This window comes from Microplitis demolitor, chromosome 2 (genome assembly GCF_026212275.2).
Source record: "Microplitis demolitor isolate Queensland-Clemson2020A chromosome 2, iyMicDemo2.1a, whole genome shotgun sequence".
NCBI classification, from domain to species: domain Eukaryota; kingdom Metazoa; phylum Arthropoda; class Insecta; order Hymenoptera; family Braconidae; genus Microplitis; species Microplitis demolitor.
The window spans coordinates 14,809,804-14,837,454 of NC_068546.1; the positions used below are offsets into that span (position 1 = coordinate 14,809,804).

The 27,651-nt window shown below is 28.8% G+C and overlaps 2 protein-coding genes across 3 annotated transcripts in view; one reads left to right on the top strand and one right to left on the bottom strand.

Annotated features, from left to right (window-relative positions):
* Positions 1 to 4,727, top strand: part of LOC103575582 (uncharacterized) — a 127,125-nt gene extending 122,398 nt beyond the window's left edge. The window contains exons 4-5 of one of the 2 annotated variants that reach the window (XM_053736977.1): positions 4,336 to 4,356; positions 4,435 to 4,727. In XM_053736977.1, coding sequence (XP_053592952.1) covers positions 4,336 to 4,356; positions 4,435 to 4,634 — 221 coding nt within the window. In that variant the 3' untranslated portion in view covers positions 4,635 to 4,727. The remainder of the gene's footprint in view (positions 1 to 4,335; positions 4,357 to 4,434) is intronic. The other variant, XM_053736978.1, reaches the window with a different exon arrangement.
* LOC103575581 (MAPK regulated corepressor interacting protein 2) overlaps positions 1 to 27,651 on the bottom strand; it is a 68,371-nt gene that overhangs the window by 33,384 nt on the left and 7,336 nt on the right. The window lies entirely within an intron of this gene.

Here is a 27,651-nt window from a genome sequence, read left to right on the forward strand (position 1 = left end):
ATATATATATATATATATATATATATATATATATATATATATATATATATATATGGCATTCCGCGCCGAATTGGACGGTTTTAAGAATTTAAATTTTTATCTTCTGTTATTTTTTGATATTTTTTAGTACTCATCAAAAAACTCATCCTCCTTAATTTTGAGATTTTTTTTATCATTGGTTCAAAAGATATGAAATTAAAAAAAAACCGCTCTTTTCATGGTTTTTTGCTTATAATTTTTTAAAAAATATTTTAAATAAAAAAAATTCAAAGAATAAAAAAGTTTTGTTAATCCATGTATTTCTAGAAAAAGAATACAAATAATTTTTCAAAGAAATTTTTCTGCGTTATTTTTTAGTTTTAAAACTTCAAAGTCGTTTTCTGAAAATCATGCATGTTTTAATTTTCCTGAAAATTTCTGTCAACAAATTGCTATCTATTCCACAACTTCTCAGATGGTTCTGGTCGAGGGACCTCCGCGGCTACTATTTTTTTTTTGGATTATTAAAAGTTAAAAAAATTTTTTTCTGCTATAAATTATTCTCCGTGCTGACTTTTGGCACTGCGCAATAGTTTTTCTTACATATTAAAAATTGATTACGATATTTTTTTATTCCTACTAGGGATTTAAAAGCAGTAAGCAAAAGTTGATGCTATTTATGAGCAGTTATAATAAATGTTTTGATTTATTAAGAAGCAACAATTTCGAAACAAAAGAAACATTAAATTTGCTACGTAATTCAGCTAAAACCATTACAGGAGCTCAAATATATTATATAATTATGTGAAAAAGCGACGAAACTGTATTACAAACGTTTTTTATTATGTCCGTGTTCTTTTAAAAATTTTACATTAATGATTGTTTTATGAACTAGTGTACTCCTTAGTTAAAATAGCTCTGTCGCTTTATCGAATAATTATATGATATCTTAGAGCTCCTGTAATGGTCTTGGCTGAATTGTATACCAAAAGTAATGTTCCTTTTGCTTCGAAATGTTGCTACTCAATAAATCAAAACATTCATTATAACTGCTCATAAATAGCATTAACTTTTGCTTACTGCTTTTAAATCCCTACTAAGAATAAACAAATATCGAAATCAATTTTTAATATGTAAGAAAAACAAGTGCACAGTGTCAAAAATCGGCACGGACAATAATTTATAGCCAAAAAAAAATTTTTTTTATTTTCAATAATCGAAAAAAAATAGTAACCGCGGAGGTCCCACGACCGGAACCACCTGAAAAGTTATGGAATAGATAGTAATTTGTTGACAGAAATTTTTAGGAAAATCAAAATATGCATGATTTTGAGAAAACGAGTTTAAAGTTTTAAAACTCAATAATAACGCTGAAAAATTTTTTTAAAAAATTATTTGTTTTTTTTTTTTTTTTCTAAAAGTACATGGAATAATGAAACTTTTTTATTCTTCGAGTTTTTTTATTTAAAATATTTTTCAAAAATTTATAAGCGAAAAACCATGAAAAGAGCGGTTTTTTTGAAAATTTCATATCTTTTGAACCAATGATAAAAAAAATCTCAAAATTTAGGAGGATGAGTTTTTTGATGAGTAATAAAAAATATCAAAAGATCACGGAAATTAAAAAGTAAAATTCTCAAAACCTTCCGATTTGGCGTGGAATGCCCCATATATATATATATATATATATATATATATATATATATATATATATATATATATATATATATACTTGTTCGGCGTTAATAAATATATATTTAAACCTAATAATTATTGATTTAAAAAGTTATGGTGCCAAGCAGCAGTAGCGGGAGTAGTTTGGTGCTCGCTACTAGATCGCACCCACCACTTGTAGTGCCCCTGGTAAGAAACTTATTTCAAAATTATTATATTCCCAACTTGAAGCATTTATGGGACGGGTTACCCGCTGTAAATTAGCAGAGTGACGATAACCCTTTTTTGATAGTAATATAGAGGTATTCTGTATTATACTATGACATTAATAATTAAGATTAATGTTAGCTTAAAGAATTTTTTATCATAGCACAAAAAAATTACGTGTCAAGGAAATAAATTATTTTTCTGAATATGCATTTATTTAATTGTGAAATAAATATTCTGCTATTTTAAAATAATATTCAATTATTAACTCATTCTCTAAGGCTCACATATATATTTCATTATGACTACGTTATAAGCTCTACAGGTAATCAATTTGATTTTATGCTTGCTTCTTAAAGCGTAATTATCTTTACTAAATATTTCATAGTTTTTAATAATTTGTTTTGTTGGTGGATTATAAAATATTTAGTTAAAACAACCAAATATATGATTAGCAATGTGCAATCAAATCATTTTGTTGTCATAACTAAAATTTAGTTGTCAGAAGAAATTTTTTCCTCAGTGTAATGAAAATGAAAGGAAACTAGCAGAAAAGGTCCAGGCAGATAAATATTAAATTCTCCGATAGCGGTTGGTTTTTACAAATATATTAAATATAAAATCATTCAAAATAATAATATTTACTCCCTTGGGGGAAATAGTTATCAACATAAATTTCAAGTAAAATAATATATAAATTCAATGTATAATTAGTTAATTAATAAGCAATAGTGTCTTTAGTTTAACGAAAAAGAGAATATAATCTCCTCAAAGTTCTTTAAAAATAGTAATAAAATAAAATTCGAATTTAAGTGTATTCAAAGAATTCAAAATTCTCAATTTTATATTATTTTGAATCATAAAATTATAATTTGAAATTATTCAAATCTTAAGTACTTCAAATCTGCCCAAATCGTTAAGTCATAGTGCTTTGAAGCGTCATTTCAAAATAAATCATTTTCAATCATATCGAATCATGAAAAAGGAAAATATTATTTAAGGATTTATATAATTATTTGAAACGATTTGAATCATTTAAATTACATTGAATAAGAAAATAATATCGTATATTTCTGGTTGCTTAAATAATTCAAAATTACTTGAAATAATTTAAATTCTGGAATTATTTTCAATTCAATTTAATAAAAAAATAATATCGTATATTTCCTTGTTTAAAAAAATTATTTAACTTCTAGTATGATGGGACGAACTGCAGACCCTTCGATTGAAGCTCTGAGAACAGTTCAAGTGTCTTAGCCCGCTCGGTCACCACATTTATTTGGAAATAGAAATTTATTCTTTTAGTTAAAGCTATTCAGTACTATACATATCCAAAACTAGCAAAAAAACTTATTTTATTTAAGATACTAAAAGTTTAAATAAATTCGATAGCGTAAGTGTGGGCATTACTGCGGCTTGATGTATACGTCCTACTTTAACAGCATGGTTTGTAGATCCACTTTAAGATATCGACTAAATTTTTTTTCAATGGATAATTAACTTATCTTAAACCTTAAAAAAATGTAAGCGTATGATATAATGTCGATTTCATAAAATAATTAGCATTTCAAAAAAAAAATTCCAAGTGCTACTATTACCGTAGACCTTAAAGAGACTTCTGATAATTACCACAATACAATGACCGTCGATGTTACAATTATCGTGTGAAAATTACCGCAGAATCCGATGAAACAAAAATCAATTAAATAAATTAGGAGGGCAAACGTTTAATAAACACAACAAATAGTTTTTTTTTATAATAAATAAACTCGTAACTTTAATAAGGCACAGTACGTTTAAACTTTGGTCTACTTCATCGTTACAATGAAAATTATTATTATTATAAAAATATTTGATTTAATCAATATCATTGTTTATTTCTGCTTCTCTATTTTAGAGTTCAAAGATTATTCTTTTCAATTCAGCTGCTCCTTTTGTTTAATAATGATTCTTGTTTTATTTTATTTTTAATCGCAATTTCTTTAATTTTTTGTTCTTGTTTAATGATTTTTTGTTGCTCTTTCTCAAACTTTATTTGCTTCTTTCTAAGTTTTTCTTCTTCCTTCCGAACACGCTCTCTTTCTTTTTCTTCTTTCATAATCTCTTGTTTTTCAATTTTAATTTTTTTTTAAATTGCTGCTTCTGTCTTTGATTGCTTCCCGTTCTCTTTGGCGTTCTGAATCGATTGCCATTGAGTACTGGTTAGTACAGATGGAATTTTCGTCTGATTATTAGCATGTTTTTTATTTTTATTTATTATTATTTTTTTTTTTTTTGAGAGATCACACCTAAACCAATGTCAAAGTTTTTTAAAAGGTTCAGGCAGCTTTTCTATTTCTAGGTCACAATTATTAGATATATCTTCAAGTGGAAGGATTTTTTCGTAGTCGAAATGTTCAGAAGTTGCTGGAACTACTTCAAAGCTGAGTTTCAATTTCTAGAATTTCCGGTTTAATGACTAGATTTTTTTTTCAGGAATAGTAGCTTCTGGTTCAGGTACTTCTATCACTTTAGCTTGTGAAACGACATTTATAGTTTGCTTAATCACAGGTATTTTACTTTTTATGATTTCAGAAACAACATTCGGAGTATGTTCAATCACAAAGAGTCCTGATTCCAGCGGTAGAACTGAAATGGTTGGAGTTTCCCGATTAGAGAGGACAGAGGCTTCCGGGATCGGTTATAAGGATAGAGTAGCTGTAGGTTGGTTGGAGTCAATCGTAACTGCTAAATCAGGCGTCGGAACATTCACAGCAAAATTGTCCTATATTTAAATCTTGAATCAGATTTCCATGAATATCAAATGTCAATCCCAATAGGAAGTCAACGTTATTATGTTCAATAATTTTATTATCTTTTGGCACATCCTGAAAATTTCCATTAACAGTGTTATTTATGTATGAATCATAAAAAAATCTGTATAATTCACAAATATTATTTTTTTATTGGAAACATGATTTATGAATTTCTCAAATTCTATCAATTGATATTTAAATATATCAATAAACGATTTAAATTATAATTGTTGCAAATATAAATTGATTAATATTACAAAACAATAATAATAAAAAATTAATTTATCGTATCAATATCTAATTACGCTGCAGTGAGTCATTATTAAACAATTTTATAAATAGACCATATAATTAATAATATTAAATAATTATAGTACTCCTGAATCATTCAATGGTTTCAAGTTATGTTCTAGTGGTGTTATTATGTCGTTAGCATCTTTTAAGTGGCTTCCTTGGAAAGAATTTGTAGTTCTTTCAAGTGAAATATTCTCCTAGATATAAAAAAGTAAATGGTTTAGAATATCGATGAAACAAAACAAGTCACTAATTAAATAAACCCAAATATTTCACTATTTTATTTTATTTCAGATCAGGCCTAGAAATAGGAATTGGATAGCACAAACATATATTTCTTATTTCTATAAACTATATTATATATAAGTCATTCCATGTCAAATAGATTAGTAGTTGGAATCGACTCCTTTCAATTTGAACGAAATTTTGTCAAAATTTATATTTTATCATAAAACAAAGATTTGCCAAAGGAAAAAAATTAGGAAAATCTTTAGTAGAAGTTATTCAAAACTTTACTAGTTTTCTAATTTTTCAACTTTATTTTTTTAATATCTCAAAAACTATGTTAAATACAGAAATGGCCTCGGATTTGTTTTAAAGGAGACACTTCCCGTCCGGCAGAAAGATGATATACAGAGCTCTTAAAGATAACATTTTTCTGATCTGACATCCAAAATAGTTATCCCGAAGATAACAGAAAGATATCAGAAAAGCCTCTTATGCGCCATCTGAGGATATCTTTAAGAGCTCATCGGTTAGACGTCAGAAATATAACATTTTTTAGAGATCTTAAAGAAATCAGTTTACGGAGATAATGTCAACACTTTTGGGTTTTTCATATCCATGATATATCCCAATTACAAATGGCTGACAAACTTTGGGATGAATTTGTGCAAGAATGGGATAAAGTTGACTCGTCAAACTTTTAGCAATCGGTAGTCCATCTATATTAATAATAATGACAATCAAGTCCGGTAGAGTATAATAATCAATAATTCTCAATTGATCAGTCAAGGCATTTTTTAACCCGTGATGAAAATATTGACCAGGAGGAACTTCAAGAGTTACTATCGTTGTTTCCGGTGTACCAAGTAAGGTCCGAGAATCGACAAGTAGATTACTGATTTCTTCTTGATTCGATGTTTTTAATATTTTTAGGAGTTTATTCGCTGCTCCACGTGATATATTAAAATCAGTCACCCACTGAGCTAGTTTCGAAGAAAAATTTGTTTTATTGATAGCTACTAAAGCATTCTTTTTAATTGATTACAGATCGATAATATACATGAGTCAGAATTACCACTAGTTTCACTGTCAGAACTGTAATTACTTATTTCATTTTCATTAAGTTTTTCGCCATCAATATTATTGTCTGTATTAATATTTCTTTCATTATCAACCCCTAACGATTTCACCGCGACGGTGAAAACACTGTAACGAATGTGAAACTGATGTTTTAAAATATTTAAATAGCTAGAAAACAAATGCCTTCTTCTCTTGTTTTTATAGATGCGCGATTAAGTCAGTCAGCCTTATATTGATAGCATAACAGCATACATCTGTATATCAATAAACTATATCTCTCTTTGCCTTTCTTTTACTGCTGTTAATTGTGGTGCTATTATTTCTAATATAAATGTGTTATCATTGTAGTGTATAAGTAATAATAATTATAAGTTGAAATACTACAACACGGTCGAATCACGGTGTTTTACCTTGAAAACACGCCTTCCGTGTTCTGACAGTGAACCGACGAAGATTTGACGGTGAATTTACGGTAAAACCACGGTGGTTTCTGTGTAGTTACACTACTATGTTCCGACCGTGTCTCCACTATGTTTTTACAGTGGTTTAAGGGTGTTTTGAAAGAGAGTTCACAGTTTTCTGACGGTGAATTTCCAGTGTTCTCATGGTGCCTTCACAGTGGTTTGCAGTAATTTCCACAGTGAGCTCATGGTGGGCCCACGATGGCCTCACAGTATTTTTGCGTTGTTTTTCAGCGTTTTCACTGTGGTAGTTCGGTATTTCCTGGTTGTTTCCACGATGATTTCATGGTTTCTTCACCATTCATATATATTTTTTTCTTATAGTTTCCAAATCTCTGCCAATCATATTTTCTTATTTACTCAGTATTTTTGATAATTATCTTTTCTAAAGTGTATTGTTAAATTATTAAAATGAGCAAAGCTTATTATTTTAAGTTATGTTATCAATATAAGTACACAGAAAAACGAAATTTCTTGGCACCAACAAGTTGCACTCACCTTAAGAAAATTTTTATTTGCCCTAAAAAAATTTTTGCATAATGAATTGAAAACAAAAATTTTCTTGTGGCGAGAAAGAATTTTCTTAATTCAAGATGAAATTTTTATAGGCGAAAACAAAATGTTTTTACATCAAAAAATTTTTCCAGTCCCAAAGTAAATTCTGTTTTTATTCTATAATGCAAAATTTTATATAATTGAGTTCTAGCAAATTCTATTTAATAGTAATTTCTGAGTAAATATGCTGTGCAGGTATGTGAATCATTATATTTTGTAATATACTTTAGATACGACTAAATAATATAACATTATCCGAAAAAAATGATTTTAGAATGATTCATAAATCTTATAAAGTCTATGAAATTTTTCAATTTACCGGATTCATAAATGTTATAAAGTACACAAACTTTTTTAAAATTTTTGAAAATAAGCTAACAAGACCATTAGTGAGATAGTTAAGGACACTTTGGTGTTTCAATAATGAATTTAGATATAAAAAACTGAGATATTAAATTTAAAAGTATTGTATGGTTAAGTTTGAAAAATTTTAACTTCCCATTTACATAATTTACCAAAAAAAGTATTTATTGCCCGCTACTAGTGGGTATACCGCTATTGGTCTCGTTACACTATAAACAATTATATAATTGAATGTAATACAAATCAGAAAATCAATCATTTATTAGATATTTTCAATTTTCTAAAGTTCATTTGTGTTTATATAAATACAATTAATCCGTACTCTCAAGTTTGTGATTTGGCACAGTGGATAGCAGATGAGACTTTAAATTCCAAGGCGCTGGGATCGATCCTCCGAGTCGGCTTTAATTTTTTTTTTTCTCGCTATAAAATTTACGGATACACCATGGAACGATGAACTCACCGTGGAAATACGGTGAATTCACGGTTAAAACACTGTCAAGCCATAGGAAAGCCATTGTAAACTCACCGTGGAGATCGCTGAAAACCACTGTGGAGCCACCGTAAAACCCCCGTGAGATTACTGCTACCTCACGGTCGAAACACCGTAGAAAGACTCTTTAAATGCAATGGGAACGCGGTCGGAATACAGTGGCGTGACTGTACAAAAAATACTGTGATTCCACTGCATTACAACTACATTTTTACAGTCGTTCCACGGTGTTTTAGCGGTGTTTTTACTGTGAGGTCACCATGGCGCTAAAACCGCAAGGGACATGATCCAATTCATCACAAAATATATTATTACTCACAAATCATGAATTAATTTCTACTGTTTCACTTTCATCACTAGGTAAATTTTAAATATTATGTAATTTATTTAAAAAACAACGTATTGGTTTATTTTTTTGACCTTTACACAAATTTTTTCTTTTCGACATTTCGCTATTGTATTTATAATAACTAATTATATGTAATTACTTTAGAGCAGAATCAATAAATAATGTTTATAATCATTGATAGTTATAGGTTACAATGACGTTAGCTGACGAAAGTTGAGGTTATAATAGTCTCATAAAAAAGTTATTTTTTTGATGTTCTAGAGACATCCGTAAATAGTTATCATTTTGCTAACTTTCAGATTTCTTTTAAATGACTTCAACATAAAGTTATCAAAACGATAACATTTTTCTGAGTTTTTAAAGGTAACATTTTTTGGATAACATTATTTCATCTTTTTGACATTGATGCAGGACGGTTTATATTTTATATAACTAACTTTTAGCCGATTTTCGTATATATTTTATATATTTCAAATATACACGGAAAATAAAAATAGTAGTGGCAACACTCTGAGATAGTACTGAGTACTTTCTGTAAAAAAAAAAAATTTCAGAAAGTACTGTATGCTATCTAGACTGTATCCACTACTCTTTGGACAGTACTGGTTACTATCCCAGACAGCAACCACCAATATCTCATATAGTACACTCTTAGATAGTCGTCAGTGGCATCTGTAAAGTAACGAGTACTCTGCCAGAGAGTATAGGCATGTTTCTAAAATATTACAAGATACTATCTGCAGATAGCACGTGTGTCGATCTGTAGATGAGAGTGGTTACTGCGCAAGGCAAGACTGTATACTTTCTGAGATAGTAACCAGTACTTTCTCAAATAGTTTTCAGGAATATCCAAGACAGTAAAAGTAAATTACGATTTTGAATTTATTATTTCATCAAATTAAGCCGAATCAAAATCAATTAACATTACTTCAAGAAATGAAGTCGTAATAACTAATAATAACCTATAAACAATAAGAAACTAATAGTGTCGAACAAATTTTTTTTAACATTCAATTTTTTAAAACGATATTAATAATAAATTAACTAAATGAATGCAGTTTTTTTTGTAACGCAAATTATATTTATTTTTTTAATTTTCAAAGATTTATTCAGCTATTTTTTATTTTTTTTACTTTCTACAGATAAATTTTCTTTTCAAAAAAGAAAAATTTTAAACCTGACAATTTTTCAATCTAAATTACAAAACTTGTAATTAATAAAAAAAACTATAAAAAAGACTATAATAAACGCAAATAAGCCGTTCTTTTCTATAAAATTAATAAACACAATTATAAATATGTACTTACAAAAGTGCTTGTGAGTTTGTATGGTTGGGTATATTTTTACAGATTTATACTCATACACAATTATAATCATGCAAGAGCATGAATAACAACATAAATCTATATCGATAAAATTACAGGTCTTTTTTTTGAACGCGCATCACGTAGAAACTACTGAATATTTTGACATAAAATTTACACCACAAAAATCTGCGTGTTTTAAAGAAGATTTTTAACTATATATCATTATGATTTTGATAATAAAAACTATATTTTTCTAAATTTTGTTTTAATAAACTTTATCGATTATCGATTGTTCTTTTTTTCAAATAAAATAAGAGAACATAATATATATGAATCAGTCCTCTTCTTGACATGAAATAATTTTATTTGATTTTCTAATTAAAGTAAAAGTCCCTATATACGCTTAGTACTATTAGTCGCTCACTTTAATTGTTTAATGCGCTTTTTAGAATTTTTATAAAAAAAAATTTCAACTGGAAAAATTAGTATTGATGAATAATTATTTGTGAATTCAAATACGTTAAAATATCATGTTTCAAATTATTTTATAATAGATTATAAATTCAAATTAAGTGACTGTTTTCAAAATCGCGCTCTGCCAGGCATTTTTCGCTTTAACGTTCATTCGTTAGATTAAATTTAGGGTTCGTCAAATTTTTTAAGAATTGATATAACTATATCTTATTATATATATTTTCAAAATTCATGAAATTTTATATTATGGAAAAATAAAGTATTATAATTTATAAATCATTTTCCAAATCAATTAACTTATAGTTTAATTGATATTGACTTCACTGATTAAAAATACTCATTGAAAAGGATTGAAAATTATTTCAATTCTTTTCAATCCATACAGAGGTTTTAGAAAGTATTGAATGGAATTAAAATTTTGATCATTTGAATGCTTTGTAATTCTTAAAATAGAATTCAAAAGTATTGAAAGGAATTCAATCTTTCATTATTTCAATACCCTCCAATATGAAATTATTTTGGTATTGAGAAGGATTCAGAAAGATTCAAAAATGTCAATTCATTTCGATTCTTTTCAATCCTACACTTGATCCGAAATATCGAACTATTTTGGTATTGAGAAGGATTAAAAAAGATTCAAAAATGTCAATTCATTTGAATCTTTTTCAATCCCACACGTGGCCCGAAATGTGAAATTATTGTGTAATTGAAAAGTATTCAGAAAGATTGAAAATTTCAATTCATTTGAATCTTTCAATCCCACTCTCAACTCGAAATATGGAACTATTTTGATATTGAGAAACATTGAAAACTGTCAATTCATTTGAATCTTTTTCAATCCAAGTCTTAACCCGAAATATGGAACTATTTTGGTATTCAGAAAGATTAAAAATATCAATTCTTTTGAATTTTTTTCAATTCCTCGGAAATTTAGAAATTCTTATATTATTTTTGGATTAAATATGATTATGAAAAGTATTAAATTTATGTCCAGATGAAAATCTTGGGGTATAGAAAGTCTTCGAAAGGATTCAATTCTTATCTTTTTCAATACTTTTCAAGGAATATTTTTAATGAGGGTTTGAGCGAGTATAGAGCCATGTGTTGATCGAGTAATGGTACATGACAACTTTTAGTGAGCAACTACGAATACATTCAAGGACCTTATTTGAAGAATTAATAATAATTAATTATCAACATTATTTTTCAAACTAAAATTTTATTTTGATACTTAAAACTAGAAACAATAACTATAAAATAACAATATGATTTTTCATTTTATTTATCAATTTATATTGAGTGATTTAATCTCACTCATGAAAACTGTGATTTAATCTCACTAACGAAAAGTGAGCGGATATAGATGAGGCTTTTACCTTAATATTTTAAAAAGTACTGAAAATACTGATGATAATAATCATCATTATCAAATTAAATTTTTGTTTTCAAATACAAAAATTTTATTTTAAATCTCTGATAGTAATTTTAATGTTGAGAAATTTTATTGTTATGCAGATAGTAGTTTTGATGAAAATTTTTTTTTATATATATTGTTATGCCTCTGTAGATTTTTAATTATTCTTTTAATGTTATCTTTCAAAATTGCTGACGGTGATGTTCATACGCCAGCGTCTGGGCAGAGCACACCACATTACCAGTTTATTCCCGTGGCGTAATGATACTTAAAATTGCAATGTACTTTCTGTAACACCTTTTTAGTCAGTTACTGAATGAAACTTATAGAATACACTACGAAGTGTTATGCATTTCTAGTTACAGAAAACCTCTAAGAATTAATTATAGAATTGTAATTAAAGATCTTATTTTAATATTATGTTAGAAAATTAAGCCCAGAATAATTACTATCAATTTAATTAAAACTTAACAGATACTAATAAGTTTTCAAGTTGAAGTGCAACTTTATGTTATAAAATAAACAATTAAAAGTGACTATAATTTAGACATTAAAATTTGTGCAAGTTATTTTAAAAAGAAATTGAACCTTTCTCCCAAGGCATAACATAAAATTGGTGGCAGCTAAAAAGGATATCTTGAATCAGTGCATCAGAAACAATTGGAAACATGAGAATAAACATCTTAATGTAAGTAAAATTAAATTATTTACATATGCAGAACGGCAATTTCGAAAATTATCGCGAGAATAAAATTTATTCTGACGAAAGCGAAGAGTCTAGTGAAAATTCGATAAACTTGTCAGAAGTGTCTTCCAAAATGTCAAAAACACAAGAAGAACTACTAACTATTATTGATTCACTACAGAAACAAAATAAGCTATTAAATACGGAAGCTCAAGCTCTCAAGGAAGAAAAAGAGGAAAGTGTAGAATTACAAAAGATGGTACAGTTATTACGAGAGCAAAATATTAATTTAAATTTGCAGTTAGAAATTTTTATAAAAGAAAAAAACGAAAAGACAGAGATTGAGAGTACACACGTTCCCAGTGAATCAGGCAATATAAACTCTGTAAGAATGAAAGATTTGAAATCTCATTTAGAAGTAATCACGGAATTTGACGGTAATAATATTTCAGTCGAAACCTTTATTTTCGAAATTAAATCAATTTTTATTGAAGTTCTGGAAGAGTCACGAGTGTTATTTATTCGATTAATCATTTCAAAGAAAATAGTTCGTTACGCTAGAAAAGTAATTGACGGTAATGATATTCGATCACTAGAAGATTTGATTCAAATATTACGAATTAATTTTGGGGAAAATAAATCATATGATGTCGCTTTATTAGAACGAAGTCAATGTCAACAAAATAACCAAAGTGTTATCGATTACAATAAAAAGTTTAATGATTGCCATTTAAATGTAAAACGTGCGCTAAATAATAATTCAGAATTTGATGCGGAAAACCGAATGTTTACTTTAAAGAATGAAGAAAGACAGGGTCTCGCTCACTACGTACGGGGTCTTCGCGCTAGCATTAAATTATTTGTAAAATCGGGCAAACCAACCACGATTCGAGAAGCCCAAAATCTAGCATTAGAAACAGAAAAAGAAGAATTGATTTCACAAATTATTTACAAAAAGACTCCTATCAACAATTACAAGACTTTGAATAAATCTCAGGAAAACAAAAATGTAAAGCCAAAAGGTCAAGGAACTCCACAGAAACCAGCGCAGAAAAACAAATATCCTTGTCATAATTGCGGAAGTTTTGAACATTTTATAAAAGATTGTCCTCTTAAGCGACAAGTATCATATCAAAATTTTCCATCACGGCAGGTGCCAAACGTTCCACCAAATCAGATAAAGTATACTCAATGTCAAAAAACAGAAGAAATCCAGGAGCAAGCTTCATGCTCAGAGTCGACACTACCGTCGGACAGCGAAGTCATTCATTCCTGGCAGACACAGGAGCAGCTGTAAATATTATTAAATTAAAATGTACACTAGGGTTACCAGTAAGAAAAATTAACGCAGAAATCACTGGAATTAATGATATCCCAATTATTTGTAATCAAGAGTGTAAAATTACATTTGATAAAATAGATCATATTTTCTTAGTAGTTCCGAATGATTTTCCGTTAGAAGAAGATGGAATAGCAGGTCGACCGTTTCTAGAAAAAGAAGATGCTATAATACTTGCGAAGAAAAGAACAATTATTTTTAATCGGGATCAGCCACAACTTCTCAAATTGCGATGCGAATATTCAACTAAGCGTAGTCAAGTACTGAAAGAAAACACTCGACTTTCTCACATTATTAAAGTTAAAGAGAAAGAAAAAATTTGGGAAATCATTGATTCATATCAAGATATTTTTTATTTACCAGGTGCCCCTTTACCTACTACAAATTTGGCGGGACACACAATAAAAACAACGGATGAGATTCCTATCAATGTTAAACAATATAGGTTTCCACCTAATCAACAAGAAGAAATTGCCCGGCAAGTTGAAGGAATGAAAGAGAAGGGAGTGATTCAAAACTCAAATTCCCCTTACAACTCGCCACTATGGATCGTACCTAAAAAAAGAGATGCATCAAATAAAATAAAATGGAGAGTTGTAACGGATTTTAGAAAATTAAATGACAAAACAGTTCAGGATGCATACCCGATTCCCAACATTGAAGAAATTTTCGATCAACTGGGAAATTCCAGGTACTTTTCTGCTTTTGATCTTGCAAGTGGATTTTACCAAATTGCGGTAAATCCAAAACATCGTATGAAAACAGCATTCAACACACCTCAAGGTCTCTTGAATATTTGAAAATGCCTTTCAGTTTGAAGAATGCGCCAGCTACATTCCAGCGAATGATAGATAACGCTTTGAGGGGTCTCATCGGAAAAGTATGTTTCGTTTACCTCGACGATATCATCGTATACGGAAGAACATTGGTTGAACATAACGAGAATCTAAAAATTATATTCCAGCGATTAAGAGAAACTAATTTGAAACTTCAGCCTGATAAGTGTGAATACTTGAAACCCGAATTGCAATATTTAGGTCACATCATTACTGAAGATGGAGTTAAACCGAACCCAGAAAAGTGTAAAAGCGTTTCAGAATTTCCAACTCCGAAAAATATTAAACAAATAAGACAATTTTTGGGAATGACAGGATATTATAGAAAATTTATTAAAGATTATCGCAGGAAAGCGAAAGCCTTAACTGATCTGTTGAGGAAAGATAAAGAATTTTATTGGGGACAAGATCAAGAAAAATCGTTTAATCTTTTGAAGAAAGAATTGTGTTCAGAACCAATACTGGCATACCCAGATTTTACTAAGGAATTTATTCTTACAACAGATGCATCTGGTATTGCCATTGGTGGCATATTATCTGAAATTAAAAATAATCAAGAACAGCCTGTTGCATACACTAGTCGTGCTTTAAATAAAGCAGAGAAAAATTATTCAACGACTGAACAAGAATTACTAGCAATCGTTTGGTGTGTAAAACATTTTCACCCATATTTATATGGCAGAAAATTTGAAATTGTTCTTGACCATCGATCCTTGGTCTGGTTAATGAATTATAAGAATCCTCATTCAAGATTAATGAGGTGGAGAATAAGTTTAGAAGAATATGATTATGAAATTTCTTACAAAAAGGGTAAACTCAATACTAATGCTGATGCATTATCGAGAAACCCTATTTTTGTATTTCAAAAAAAGAACGCTGATATTTTGTTGGATTCAGCATCAAAAGAAGAAGAAGACTCGGAAGAATGTTCATCAAACAAGAAAAGAAGAAAGAATATATTGGATCCAAGTTCAAGAAAAAGGGTACGTACTCGAGAGGATGGCCCTACAACAAGTAACAAAGAACCAGTGACCCTAGCCGGTAAACGAAAACGGAATTCAATAGAAATTGACTCAGAAAAAAATAAAAAACAAAGAACATTAGAAACAGAATGCAGAAAAGGTAGTGAACAGAATAATCAACCGGAAGATCATCATCAAGAAGATCATCGCCAGGAAGATCATCACCAAGAAGATCATCATTAGGAAGATGTTGAAAAAAAAGAAGAAAATGAAAAAGAACAAGAAATTATTAAATTAGGAAAACAGTTATTTCTGACAAATTCAGCGATACCCGAGGGCAGCGTTGATGTGTCATTTGTCCGAGATAATGGAGAACGAACAATAGAAGTTTATCATGAAGAAGATCATGAGGAATATCATATTATCGTCGAAGCGAATTCATATACATCGAAAGATGAATTGAAAGAAAAAATTAAGGAATTGATGTACTTAGCCGTTGCTGAAGAATTCAAGGAACTTCACATTGACCACAATGGGTGTGCTCGATTAACAGGATTTTCCAAGAAAGAAATTGAGAAAATGTGGAAAGAAGTATTTTGCCGAGGAAATACTACAATTTTTCTACATGATAAAGAAAGAAAAGTACCCAAGAAAGAAGATATCGAGAAAATATTGAAAGAAAATCATGATAGTCTCCTTGGAGGTCATGGTGGAGTAAAGAAAACATATTATAGAATTAGTGAGAATTACTTCTGGAAAACTTTAAGAAGAGACGTCGAAGCTTATGTAAAGAAATGTCAAATATGTCAAAGAAACAAAGTCAATAGGCATCCAACTAAAATGCCTATGATTATTACTGATACTCCGAGGAATTTCAACGATAAAATCGCCATGGATATTTGTGGACCATTGCCGTTAACGGAAAGACGTAATACGTACGTTTTAACAATACAAGATTGTTTAACCAAATATTTTGTGGGAATACCAATCGCAGATTGTACCGCTCCCACAGTAATACGTGAATTTTTAAAATATTACGTTGGTTACTTTGGAGTGCCAAGTAATTTTCTGACAGATAAAGGAACTAATTTTACTAGCGAATTAATGAAGAATTTTCAGAAAATGTTAGGTATTAAACATATTACAGCTACAAGCTTTCATCCAGAAAGTAATGGAAGTCTGGAAAGAAGTCACCAAGTGTTATAAGATTATCTACGTCACTTTTCCAACGAAAATGCTGATGACTGGGATACGAAAATTCATTTAGCTGGATTATATTACAATACATCCAAACATGAAAGTACAGGATTTACTCCTTCAGAACTAGTTTTCGGAATGAATCCAAGGAATGTATCATCATTGAAGACTACTAATCTAACATACATGGAATATTTAGGTGATTTACAAGCAAAAATCAATTAAACTATCGAGGAAACTAAAAGAATAATATCAGAAAGTAAGCAAAGGACAAAAACACGTTATGATCGACTGACGAATCCAAAGGAGTTCAAAGTAGGTGATGTGGTTTGGTTAAAGAAAGAAAGTAATGCGAATGATAAAACACACGCTCTGAATTTTCCATTTGAGGGACCATATAAAATAATAGATAAATTGTCAGATGTTAATTATAAAATAGAGAAACGAAATAAAAGTATAATCGTGCACGCTAATAAATTAAAATATGCTAATATGAATTTGTTTCAGAATTCTAATCCAATGGGTTATGATGGAGGTCAAAAGTAACGAAGAATTAAATTTTTCGACGTTACCAAATATTTACATGGAGTATTTAGGAGACGTTAGATTTTTCCATGAAACGTACAATATTGTATCCTACTTCAATTTGGACGAATTAACATTCCAGGAGTCAGAAATCTTAAAAAGTATTAATCAAGTTGAAGCATCGTATCGAAATAATTGTACAGAATCACATTTGATTCTGAGACTAAGAAATCAATTAGAAAGTCTAAGACAAGATAAGTATAAATTATTCTCTGCTATAGGGATCCCTACGTTAATTAGAAATAGACGGGGTATATTTGATTTTGTTGGTAAAATTAGTAAAATACTTTTCGGGACTATGAGTCAGGACGATGCAGATTATTATAATTCTGAAATTGATGCAATCCATAAAGACAATAAAAGAATCGGAGAACTATTTAAAAATCAAACATATATATTACAATTAATTATTCATAAAACTGAAAGTCTTTTTAGAGAATATAACAAAAAATTGATAGAAATTGTCACGATATTTAAATATCGCGGCAGTCTCACATCAGGTCGGTGAGCGACAGATGGCAGCACACGCTGCTCACACGTCTCTACACTTATTAATTTTATGATTATTTTGTTTATGTTTGACATTTTATTTTTATTATTGTATTGCTGGTACTTAATTAATTTTTAGGTGAAAACTGCGCTGAAATCAGCAAAAATTTCTGATTAGGTTGAGTTTATAAGTATAATTTATGAGGCTGGGAGGTAATTATTCAATTTATTTATATGCTTGTAATTATTGTGGTTGGTCGGCGCATGCGCGGCGACGCAACAGTTGTCAGCAACAAATTTATTCTATTATAAATGAAATTTATAATTATTTTGCATACATTATTAATTGGTTTGGCAATTTAAATTACTGTCAACTAGTAAGATACAAAGTAATTGGGCATTTGACGTCGGGAATTGGCAATGTTACACAATTGACATCGGGTACGTTGTCGTTGGTAGTATTTGGAAGTAACATGCGACGGAGATAGTTCTCCAGTGGGTTAAAATGAGATGCAAATATACAATATGGCCGGCCGAGGTGCCGGCATGAAACTCACGTGCTGCCATGGTCAGACGTGGATAATCTTTTGTACGAGCAAGGTGTGCTGCTGCGTTATAAATTTTGCTTAAGTGGTCTTGCATTGATATATTTAACCATTGTTAATTAAATTGAGTTTGAATTACGTTAATATCGAAGAGCGATATTTTAATATTGAAACCCATTGGATATTGGAGAACTGACGATGGAGCCTGTTTGCCGTTTGTACTACAACGACGACTGTAAGTACCTTTGGTAAATTCATTGGCGTGCAACTTTGCATTCCCGCGTTGGTGGCCATTTGCAAGCGTGTGAATATCACGTAGTTGATGAAGTATTACTGTTTGTATTATTAGACTTTGATTACAAGCATATGAATAAAATTAGTACTAATCGAGTCCAGGGGATGATTAAACTTTTAATCACAATTATTTATTATTATTTAAATAGCGACTATTTATTGTGAAGAAATAATTTTGTTATTATTATTATTATTTTATGCCACGTGATTATCATCATATGCGCCTGGGCCTCGATAGTCTGATATATGTATATATGTATACGTTACACAGCGCTGAGTATTAATGTTTTTGAGTTATAAATTTTTAGTATTTTGGATTATTATTTATGAATGATTATTGATAAAATTTATAAAATATTACTAATCTGAGTTAAGAAATATTAGTAATTTGCGTAACGATTATTAATAGTTTGAGGTATAAATTACTAGTATCTGAGTATTATTTATAAATTATCATTGATTTGATTTGAATTATTAATTAATATTTATTAGAATACTGGTTAAGAAGTATTGTTACCTTGCGTATTAATTATTATTAATTTGAGGTATTACTTAGTGTTAATTTGAATCATCATGGTATTTATTTTTTTTTGAGTTGAGTTATCAAATAATTATTTTATTAGTTGCGTTAATAATTATTTTATTATTTTTGTTTATGTTCATGTGCGAGTGAATTATTAACTATTCACAGATATATATATTTCTGTTCAACACATTGATTGCTTCCGCAATATTATTATTATTTTAAGTATAATTTATATGCGCATACTAGTTCTATTATTTTCTTTTGTAAGTGAGTTATTAATATTTTTTTTGAACATTATTTATGTGAGTATGCGCTATACATTGACTGATTATTTTAATTAATTAATGGATAATTAAAGCAAGTGGTCATCAACCCGGTATTTATTTAATTTTATTGTTTTAATTACTGCTATCTTTCTTGCTATCCTAATTCCTAAAATCTGAAATCGCTATCCTGTTATTTATTTTATTTTTCATTTCCATTTTCTCCGTTGTGTTATTTCCGAGTTAATTTTGTTCGTGGGGCACACGAACTGGCGCCCAACTAGGTTTTCTAACCCAGCCTGAGCAGAGCAGCCAGTCCAGGGAGATTCGGGATATCTCCAGGTGGGACATTTGGTTCTGGGTTTATTTTATTTTCAGTTTTCGACCAACGGAGAGCCATAACGGCTATCGAGCGCCAACCACACTCCGCCGTGGGACGCGTGAAATAGAGGAGAACGTTATAAAATAAATTCTAATTTTCTAAATTTCGATAATAACATGAAAAAAATTGTTTTACAAGAAAATTCGTTGCAAAGAAATTCTCTGATAACTGAGATGTGTTTAGAAATTGAATTAGCTTTGACAGAATTTGGTAAGAATGTAAATATGTTCACTCAATCAATAATATTTGCAAAGATGGGTAAAATAAATCCCCAATTATTAACACCAGAATTACTTACGAGTTTTATAAAATTAATTCGGGATGAAAGAGGGTCAAATGAAATGCCAATTGTTCTCCATGATGGTAATTATTTTGAATATTTAGAAATAAGTGATGTAACTATTAGCGTAATAGGATATAGATTTATTTATCTGATTAAAATACCTTTATTGGAAATCGGCAATTATAAAGCATATAGAGCTATTCCAGTACCAAAAATCATAAATAATAGTTTAGCTGTTTATATCTCAAATCCACACGAATACATAATAACTAATAACGAAAAATTATTGTATACTCCTAGTGAAGAAAATTTTTTAGAACATTGTAAAACTCATAAACTAGTTTATTTCTGTAAGACAATTCATCCTAAATATTATATTCAAAAACATGATGATTGTCTGAGTAAAATTGTAAATGATCCCTTGAAATTAGAAAAGAATCATTGCGATCTAAAAATTGTTACTGTAAAACATACAATTTGGATACAATTGAAAAATGGACATGAATGGGTTAACTCTGCTCCTTTTCCAGAAACTATTAGAATTATTTGCGGAGATACAATTGAAAATAATATAATAAATGGTACTAAATTATTGCGTATTGCACCAGGTAGTGCTGTGACAAACGATGTAATTTTAAATTCATATATTGAAAAAACCTTAAAATAAAAAGAAAGCTTTTATTCCTTTAATAACGTATAATTTTAGTGAGCATTTCCAGAAATTAAATGATCCACTTTTAAATTTAAGTTTAATAAAAATCCGTGCTGTAGAAGCACCGGATTTAAAATTGAGTAATTTGACAAAATACGGAAAAAGTTTAACTGAGATTAGAATAGAGGCAATTGAAATTGGAAATCATGAAAGAACAAAAACTATTTACAAACAAACTATCAGTTGGATTTTGTATGTTTTATATGTGATTATTGTCCTGGTACTATTATATGTAATTATTAAATTTAAATTGTATCAAGTCTTCAAATGTTTGATTACTGGAATTACACATATTTGTACAAAAAATAATAGTAATCAAAACGCACAGCCTGAAGAAGTACATCATTTTAACGACGGTTATTCTGGAGATCAGATTGTTTTGAGAGATCTGACTCGTTCAAAATCTATATCTGACAATTTAAACTATCCTTCAACAAAACAGTCTATTAAACAATTAGTTGTTAATAAAATTCATAAATCTAAATTGCAGATATCAGAATTTGAAGATTTGCCTTAAAATATTATATTATCGTATGTTAGCATATGTTAAACAAACTTACTACATAATTCATATATTATTATTTTTATTATATTCAACTTTATTTGCACTCATTATTATGTTTAAATTTAATTTTTTATTGCATTAAGATCAATTTTGTAAAATGCACTTCAACTATTCCAAAAGAAAAATCCCGATTGTATATTGTAAAGAGAGATTTTTCAATCTTAGGCTGGGGGTGTTATGCCTCTGTAGATTTTTAATTATTCTTTTAATGTTATCTTTCAAAATTGCTGACGGTGATGTTCATACGCCAGCGTCTGGGCAGAGCACACCACATTACCAGTTTATTCCCGTGGCGTAATGATACTTAAAATTGCAATGTACTTTCTGTAACACCTTTTTAGTCAGTTACTGAATGAAACTTATAGAATACACTACGAAGTGTTATGCATTTCTAGTTACAGAAAACCTCTAAGAATTAATTATAGAATTGTAATTAAAGATCTTATTTTAATATTATGTTAGAAAATTAAGCCCAAAATAATTACTATCAATTTAATTAAAACTTAACAGATACTAATAAGTTTTCAAGTTGAAGTGCAACTTTATGTTATAAAATAAACAATTAAAAGTGACTATAATTTAGACATTAAAATTTGTGCAAGTTATTTTAAAAAGAAATTGAACCTTTCTCCCAAGGCATAACAATACACTAGCTGTGAACGCCCGCTTCGCTGGGTTTTTTTGTGGTGATATTTTTATTTATATGTTAAATTTTTTGCTCTGAAATTTCGAAAATGATTTGATACATTCTAAAATATTTAGGATCGAACATCCGTTCAAATTGATTCCGATCGTTCTAAACTATTTTTCGATCGGGTTGTTCCGATTATTTTCATGTAATTTACAACTTTAAAATATATTTTTCAATTTTTATAACATTTTCCAAACTTTTAAAACAATTGAAAGCATCCAAAATTAATGAAATAATTTTTAAGTTATTTAATTTAATATATTTTAATGTAATTTAATTTAATATTTTTGCATTTACATTAATGTAAATACATACCTAGATATTCGAATTTTCTAGAATGTTATTTCCAGAACCTTGCAAAATATTCTAGACCAATTAGAATCATTTTTATGAGATTCAAATCAACTAAATATAATTTGGAGCTTTCCGAATGATACTCCAAATATTCGCAACAATCTCGAACATTCTAGACTATTTAGAATGAATTTTGAGTGATTCAAATCAACTAAGTGCAGTTTGGAGCATTCTAGATGTGTCTCGAAATTTATAGAACAATCTAGAACATTCTTGATTAATTAGAAGTAATCTTTAATTTAAATCAACAAAATTCATTTTTGAGCATTCCAAATTAATTATAATTAATTTTCGAACAATTTAGAGAATTAATTTATATGTTAGAACTGAGATTTCAAGATTATTCCCGAAATTTCTAGATTATTCTTGAAATTTCTAGAACAATCTAGACCATTCACAACCAATCATAGATACATTTTTAAAGTTAACCTTATTTTAACCGCCATATCTTTCACACCTTCATAGTTATTAACTCATAACCACGTCCTTGCACCATGGGAGACTTGACTACTACTACATACAAACACTCGTCGTTCGCGATAGTTAGTTTCGACTTCAAATCGTACTATAGGCACAAACACCTCCTCTTTTATAAAATATATATGTATATATTAGGGTGCTTCGTTTCCGACGAAAGTATTTTTTTTGTTGTTCATCAAGCAAAATATTGCTTTTTATGGTAAAACAAAAATTCCTGCCAAGTTTGAGCTCTTAATTCCAATCCTAAGTACTTTCCATTTGATTTCCGAGATTTCCCATTTAAAATACACGTGAATTAAATTACTTTTTTTTCAATTTTCTAATACTCAGCTGCGTTTTATGATACCAACGCGGTTCCAGTCGCAAATTGTAGGGCATTTGGTGTTCTTCAAAAGTGCCCGGAGTAACTTAGCTGTAATTCCAGCTGTTTCACTGATGTTCGCTAAGGAAGTCATTTTTCGTATCAAATTGACCTTTATTGGCTTGCAGATCGTAAACCAATGAATGCACACCAAAAATTTCAATGAGAATTTTATAGGAAATTTTGTTCCCTTCAAAAAAAAATCCTAAGAGTCAAGTCGCTAAAGTCCATAGTTTCCGAGTTATAGGAATTTTAATAATTTGAAAAATACAATCCTACCAAAAACAGATTCTCTGTATAAAGTCGCGCCAAATACACGTTTAAAATTTTTTAAAAGTAAAAAAAAAATTATTTTTTACAAAAAAAAAAAAGTCAAATCGAAAAAATACCAAGTACCTAGTATGATGCAAAATCATAACAAACATTTTCATAAAATTTCAAAAAAAAATTGTATAACAAAATTTCAATGTACTTGGTGTGCTTACAAAAGAGTAAAAAAAAAAAAAACATATTTGATTTTATTAGAAATTAATTTTGCTTGAGTACATGTAGTAACGCACACCAAGTACATTGAAATTTTGTTATACCATTTTTTTTTTTAATTTTATGAAAATGTTTGTTATGATTTTGCATCATACTAGGTACTTGGTATTTTTTCGATTTGACTTTTTTTTTTGTAAAAAATAATTTTTTTTTTACTTTTAAAAAATTTTAAACGTGTACTTGGCACGACTTTATACAGAGAATCTGTTTTTAGTAGGATTTATGTTTTTTTTTGTAGTGTTATTATATTTTTCAATTTTTAGTATTATTCGACGCATAATTCATTGTTTGTCAAAAATAAAGTATCAATTAGAGATCTATACATATTTTCAATGCAATTACTAAATAAAAATGATAATTTAATTGATCTGTAGATAGCACTAAATGATATATATACACTGTTGATCCCTTATTAGAGAGGTAATTTTTAAATATAGGACATTGCGGGTAGCTAGACAGAACATAAGAAAGTTAATCACGGATTATATTTTGAAAATTTTTAAAATTATCTGATGCATCATTAATTGTTAGTCAATAATAATTACTTAATTAGAGATAATTATACGTATTTTTGACGCAATTACTACATAAACATACTTCAACTGATCTACATTTATACTGTACATACATATATATATAGCACTAAGTTGCCCGATTTTGGTACTGCTTAGCGGATATAACTTTATATACAACAGAACGAAATTCGAAATTTCGACGTTATTATTGATTACAAGTTGTTGCCAACATTCCTAGAATGTTGACGATAATCGACTGCCGCAACCTGACACCAACTTTCTGAGAAAATTTAAGTCAACTTTCTGTCAACCCTGTCAATTAAGGGAATGCCAGCTGTTAGCACACATTTTCTCAGAAAATAGGCGACTAATTGCCGTCAACTTATGGAAATGCCAAGAATCTTTGCGGCCAACTTGATAACAAGTTGCTGCAGTTGGTTGCCACTAGCTCGCTTCCAACTTGATTATCAGAAATCGCTTATGGCTGAAGTTGTATATCTCAGCTGCACTTACTTAACTCCTCATTATAAACCAACTCAATGTAAACCGATCTGATTTATTCTGATTGCAATCGTTTTTTGGTCGTTTGTCGATCAATGTCGGTCTATCAAAGTTGTTTGTGAGTTAATTGCTTAATTATGAAAAAGTAAATAAAAATTAGCCTTTAATTTTTTCCATTTGACCCCTCTACTTCGATATTTTATTAATTTTTCCATTTAAATCACTAGGAAATCGTTTGTCGATGATTGCCGGTTAAAACAAAAAAAACAGTAATTTATTTATAATAAAAATGTAATTAAGAAACTAGATTTGCCATTAGTAGTCTTCAATAAAAATAATATTTTTTTTTGTATAACGATAATAAATCTTCTGATTAAAAATAATTATATGTTTCCATTCGTTAAAAACCCGATTTTTAAATTTTTCTAATAAGGTATTGACAGGTAGCGCCACAATGTTAGATGTACGAAATAACCCTAAAAGCAACCTTCGCTTGAAATTGATAGTAATTTGATAATTAAAATTATCGAAGTTTGCTGTCCGAATTGGCCGACAATTTGATATCAAAACTTGGAAAAAAAATTAGCGGTTGAGTTTTCCTTAATTTAGAGGTCACTTTTTGATTACTAGAAAAAAACACTAATAAAAGTTCCCATGAAATTTTCGTCAAATGTCTGATAACTTCGGGCTTTTCCGTTTTTGACGGTATTTTGTATACGACTTTTAAAATAAATTTGGATTCGAATTCGGGTAGTAAGTTTACGTCAAATTGTATCGCAAGTTTTATGCAAATTCTCGTCAATAACGGAAGAGCCCGAAATTGACGGACATTTGACGAAAATATCGAGGAAACTTTGGCAACTTAAATTTTGCTAAGTAAACTGTACAATTAGGGATTAACCGTAAATTTTTCTTTTTAACTTTTGCTGTTAAATTGGCGGTAAATTCGTGCAGCAAATTTTCAGTAATTTCAATGTCAAATTACGGTCAATTTCAATCTAAAGTAGCTATTCGGAGTTCTTCAATTTAATTTCATTTAAGCTGATTGGTAAAAAATTGACATTAGTTTGATTGAAATAGTTGTCAAGTTTTTTCTTCTACTTATGACAATTCGCATGCAACTCACAACAATTTCAAGTAAAACTAAAGTAAGATGTATAGTTTTTTCTGTAGTATTTATGCAAAATCGGGGAAAATTGATTGAAATTATAATAATGAACACTGACGTCAAATAAAGAAAATTCATCTTAAATATCAAAACGGGTTTATTTATGATTATGAAACGTATTTATTTATGCTCATAAAAAATTTCCGTATGAAACTATAGTAAAAAATATAGACCGAAGCACCGCTGGTGGCGCAATAATGAATCATTATTATAAAAAAATTTCAATGTTTTACTCAATCGTGGCTTTTCTTATAACTTTTTATTCTCTGGCAGTGCCCCTAACGCATGAAAAAATATATAAAAGTGTCTAAATTGGGGGTGCTATAGTATATGCTGGCCTAATTTCATTATTTAAATTAGTTCTCATAACTAAAATGAATAAAGTTTTATAATTTCAAGACGAACAATCAATTATCTTTCGAATAGAGAAGGAATTTTCTGAAAATTTATTATTTTAAAAAAGATTTTAAAAATGAGAACTAAAAACCACTATGTTTACGGTATAGATACACGGTAGGCTCGTGCCATGACACTTCACACATATACATATGATTGAACGTGTACTTGGCGCGAGATACTACCGTGTCTCCTGATATTAAAAAAAAAAAAATGACAATTGCTATTTTATTAAATTATAAAATCAAAAAATCAGAATTTTAAAGACGCTAGAAAATTTATGGTAAAATTGTTGTCAAGTAAAATTAAGAACGGATTATTTTGTCAGTAGTGAATCGAGTATGGATAAATTTTAAGGACGTGTTCATGAAATTTATCAGTAAAAATTGAGTATAAAGTAAATATAAGCGAATTTCGAATACAAGTTAATGAAAATTATCAGAAAAATACATATGATAATTTATATCAGTAATACATTTTCATTGCCCGCGAAGCGGGCGGATTTGCTAGTTTAATGATAAAAACGTCGTTAGATTTATTATTAATACAGTAAAATCATTTTATTTCGTAAATTATCTCCAATTTATTGACTTACTAATTACAAAAAAAAGAAATTTCTTTACGAATAAATTATTAAATACCTAAAAGTTATTTTTTAATAATTTCAAATTATCACATACAAAGTTTCCTATACGCAATACGTGACTTATCATCTTCACTTGATTTATAGTAAAAAAAATTAATTTTTTACTTTCAATTATAGATATTGTATGATCTATTTTAACTTGGTGTTCTAAATTACAAAAGAATTCCTTTTTTTTAATAATAAATTTCTGTGAAACGAAACACAATTTATAGTTATTGATTCAGTTAATAATTAAAATCGATTTTTTTTTTCCAAAAAATAATTAAAATACATTTAATTATTTTTTTTTTTTTAAATTAATTGAAGACTTAAATCAATAAATTTTTGCTAAATTGATAGTAGTAATCAATACAATTTCATTTTTTCTTTTTTCAATTAATGATTAGGATTAATTTAAATGTTCAATTTGCTTGTAATTTATAACCAGAATTCTTTTCATGAATTATTAAAAAAAAATCTAACGACCAAATCTAAATTGAATTCCAATAATGTTTTATTTTTTATAACCCTGAGTTTTTAAAAGGTGTTAAAAATCTTCGTAAACTGAATGAGACAGGTCAGCCTAGTGGGCAGCGGACGTGTTTCATAACACGACATCGTGGGTTCGAGACCCGTCATGGGTAAAATTTCAATAGTACTCTTCAACCAGTAAACATTAAGTAT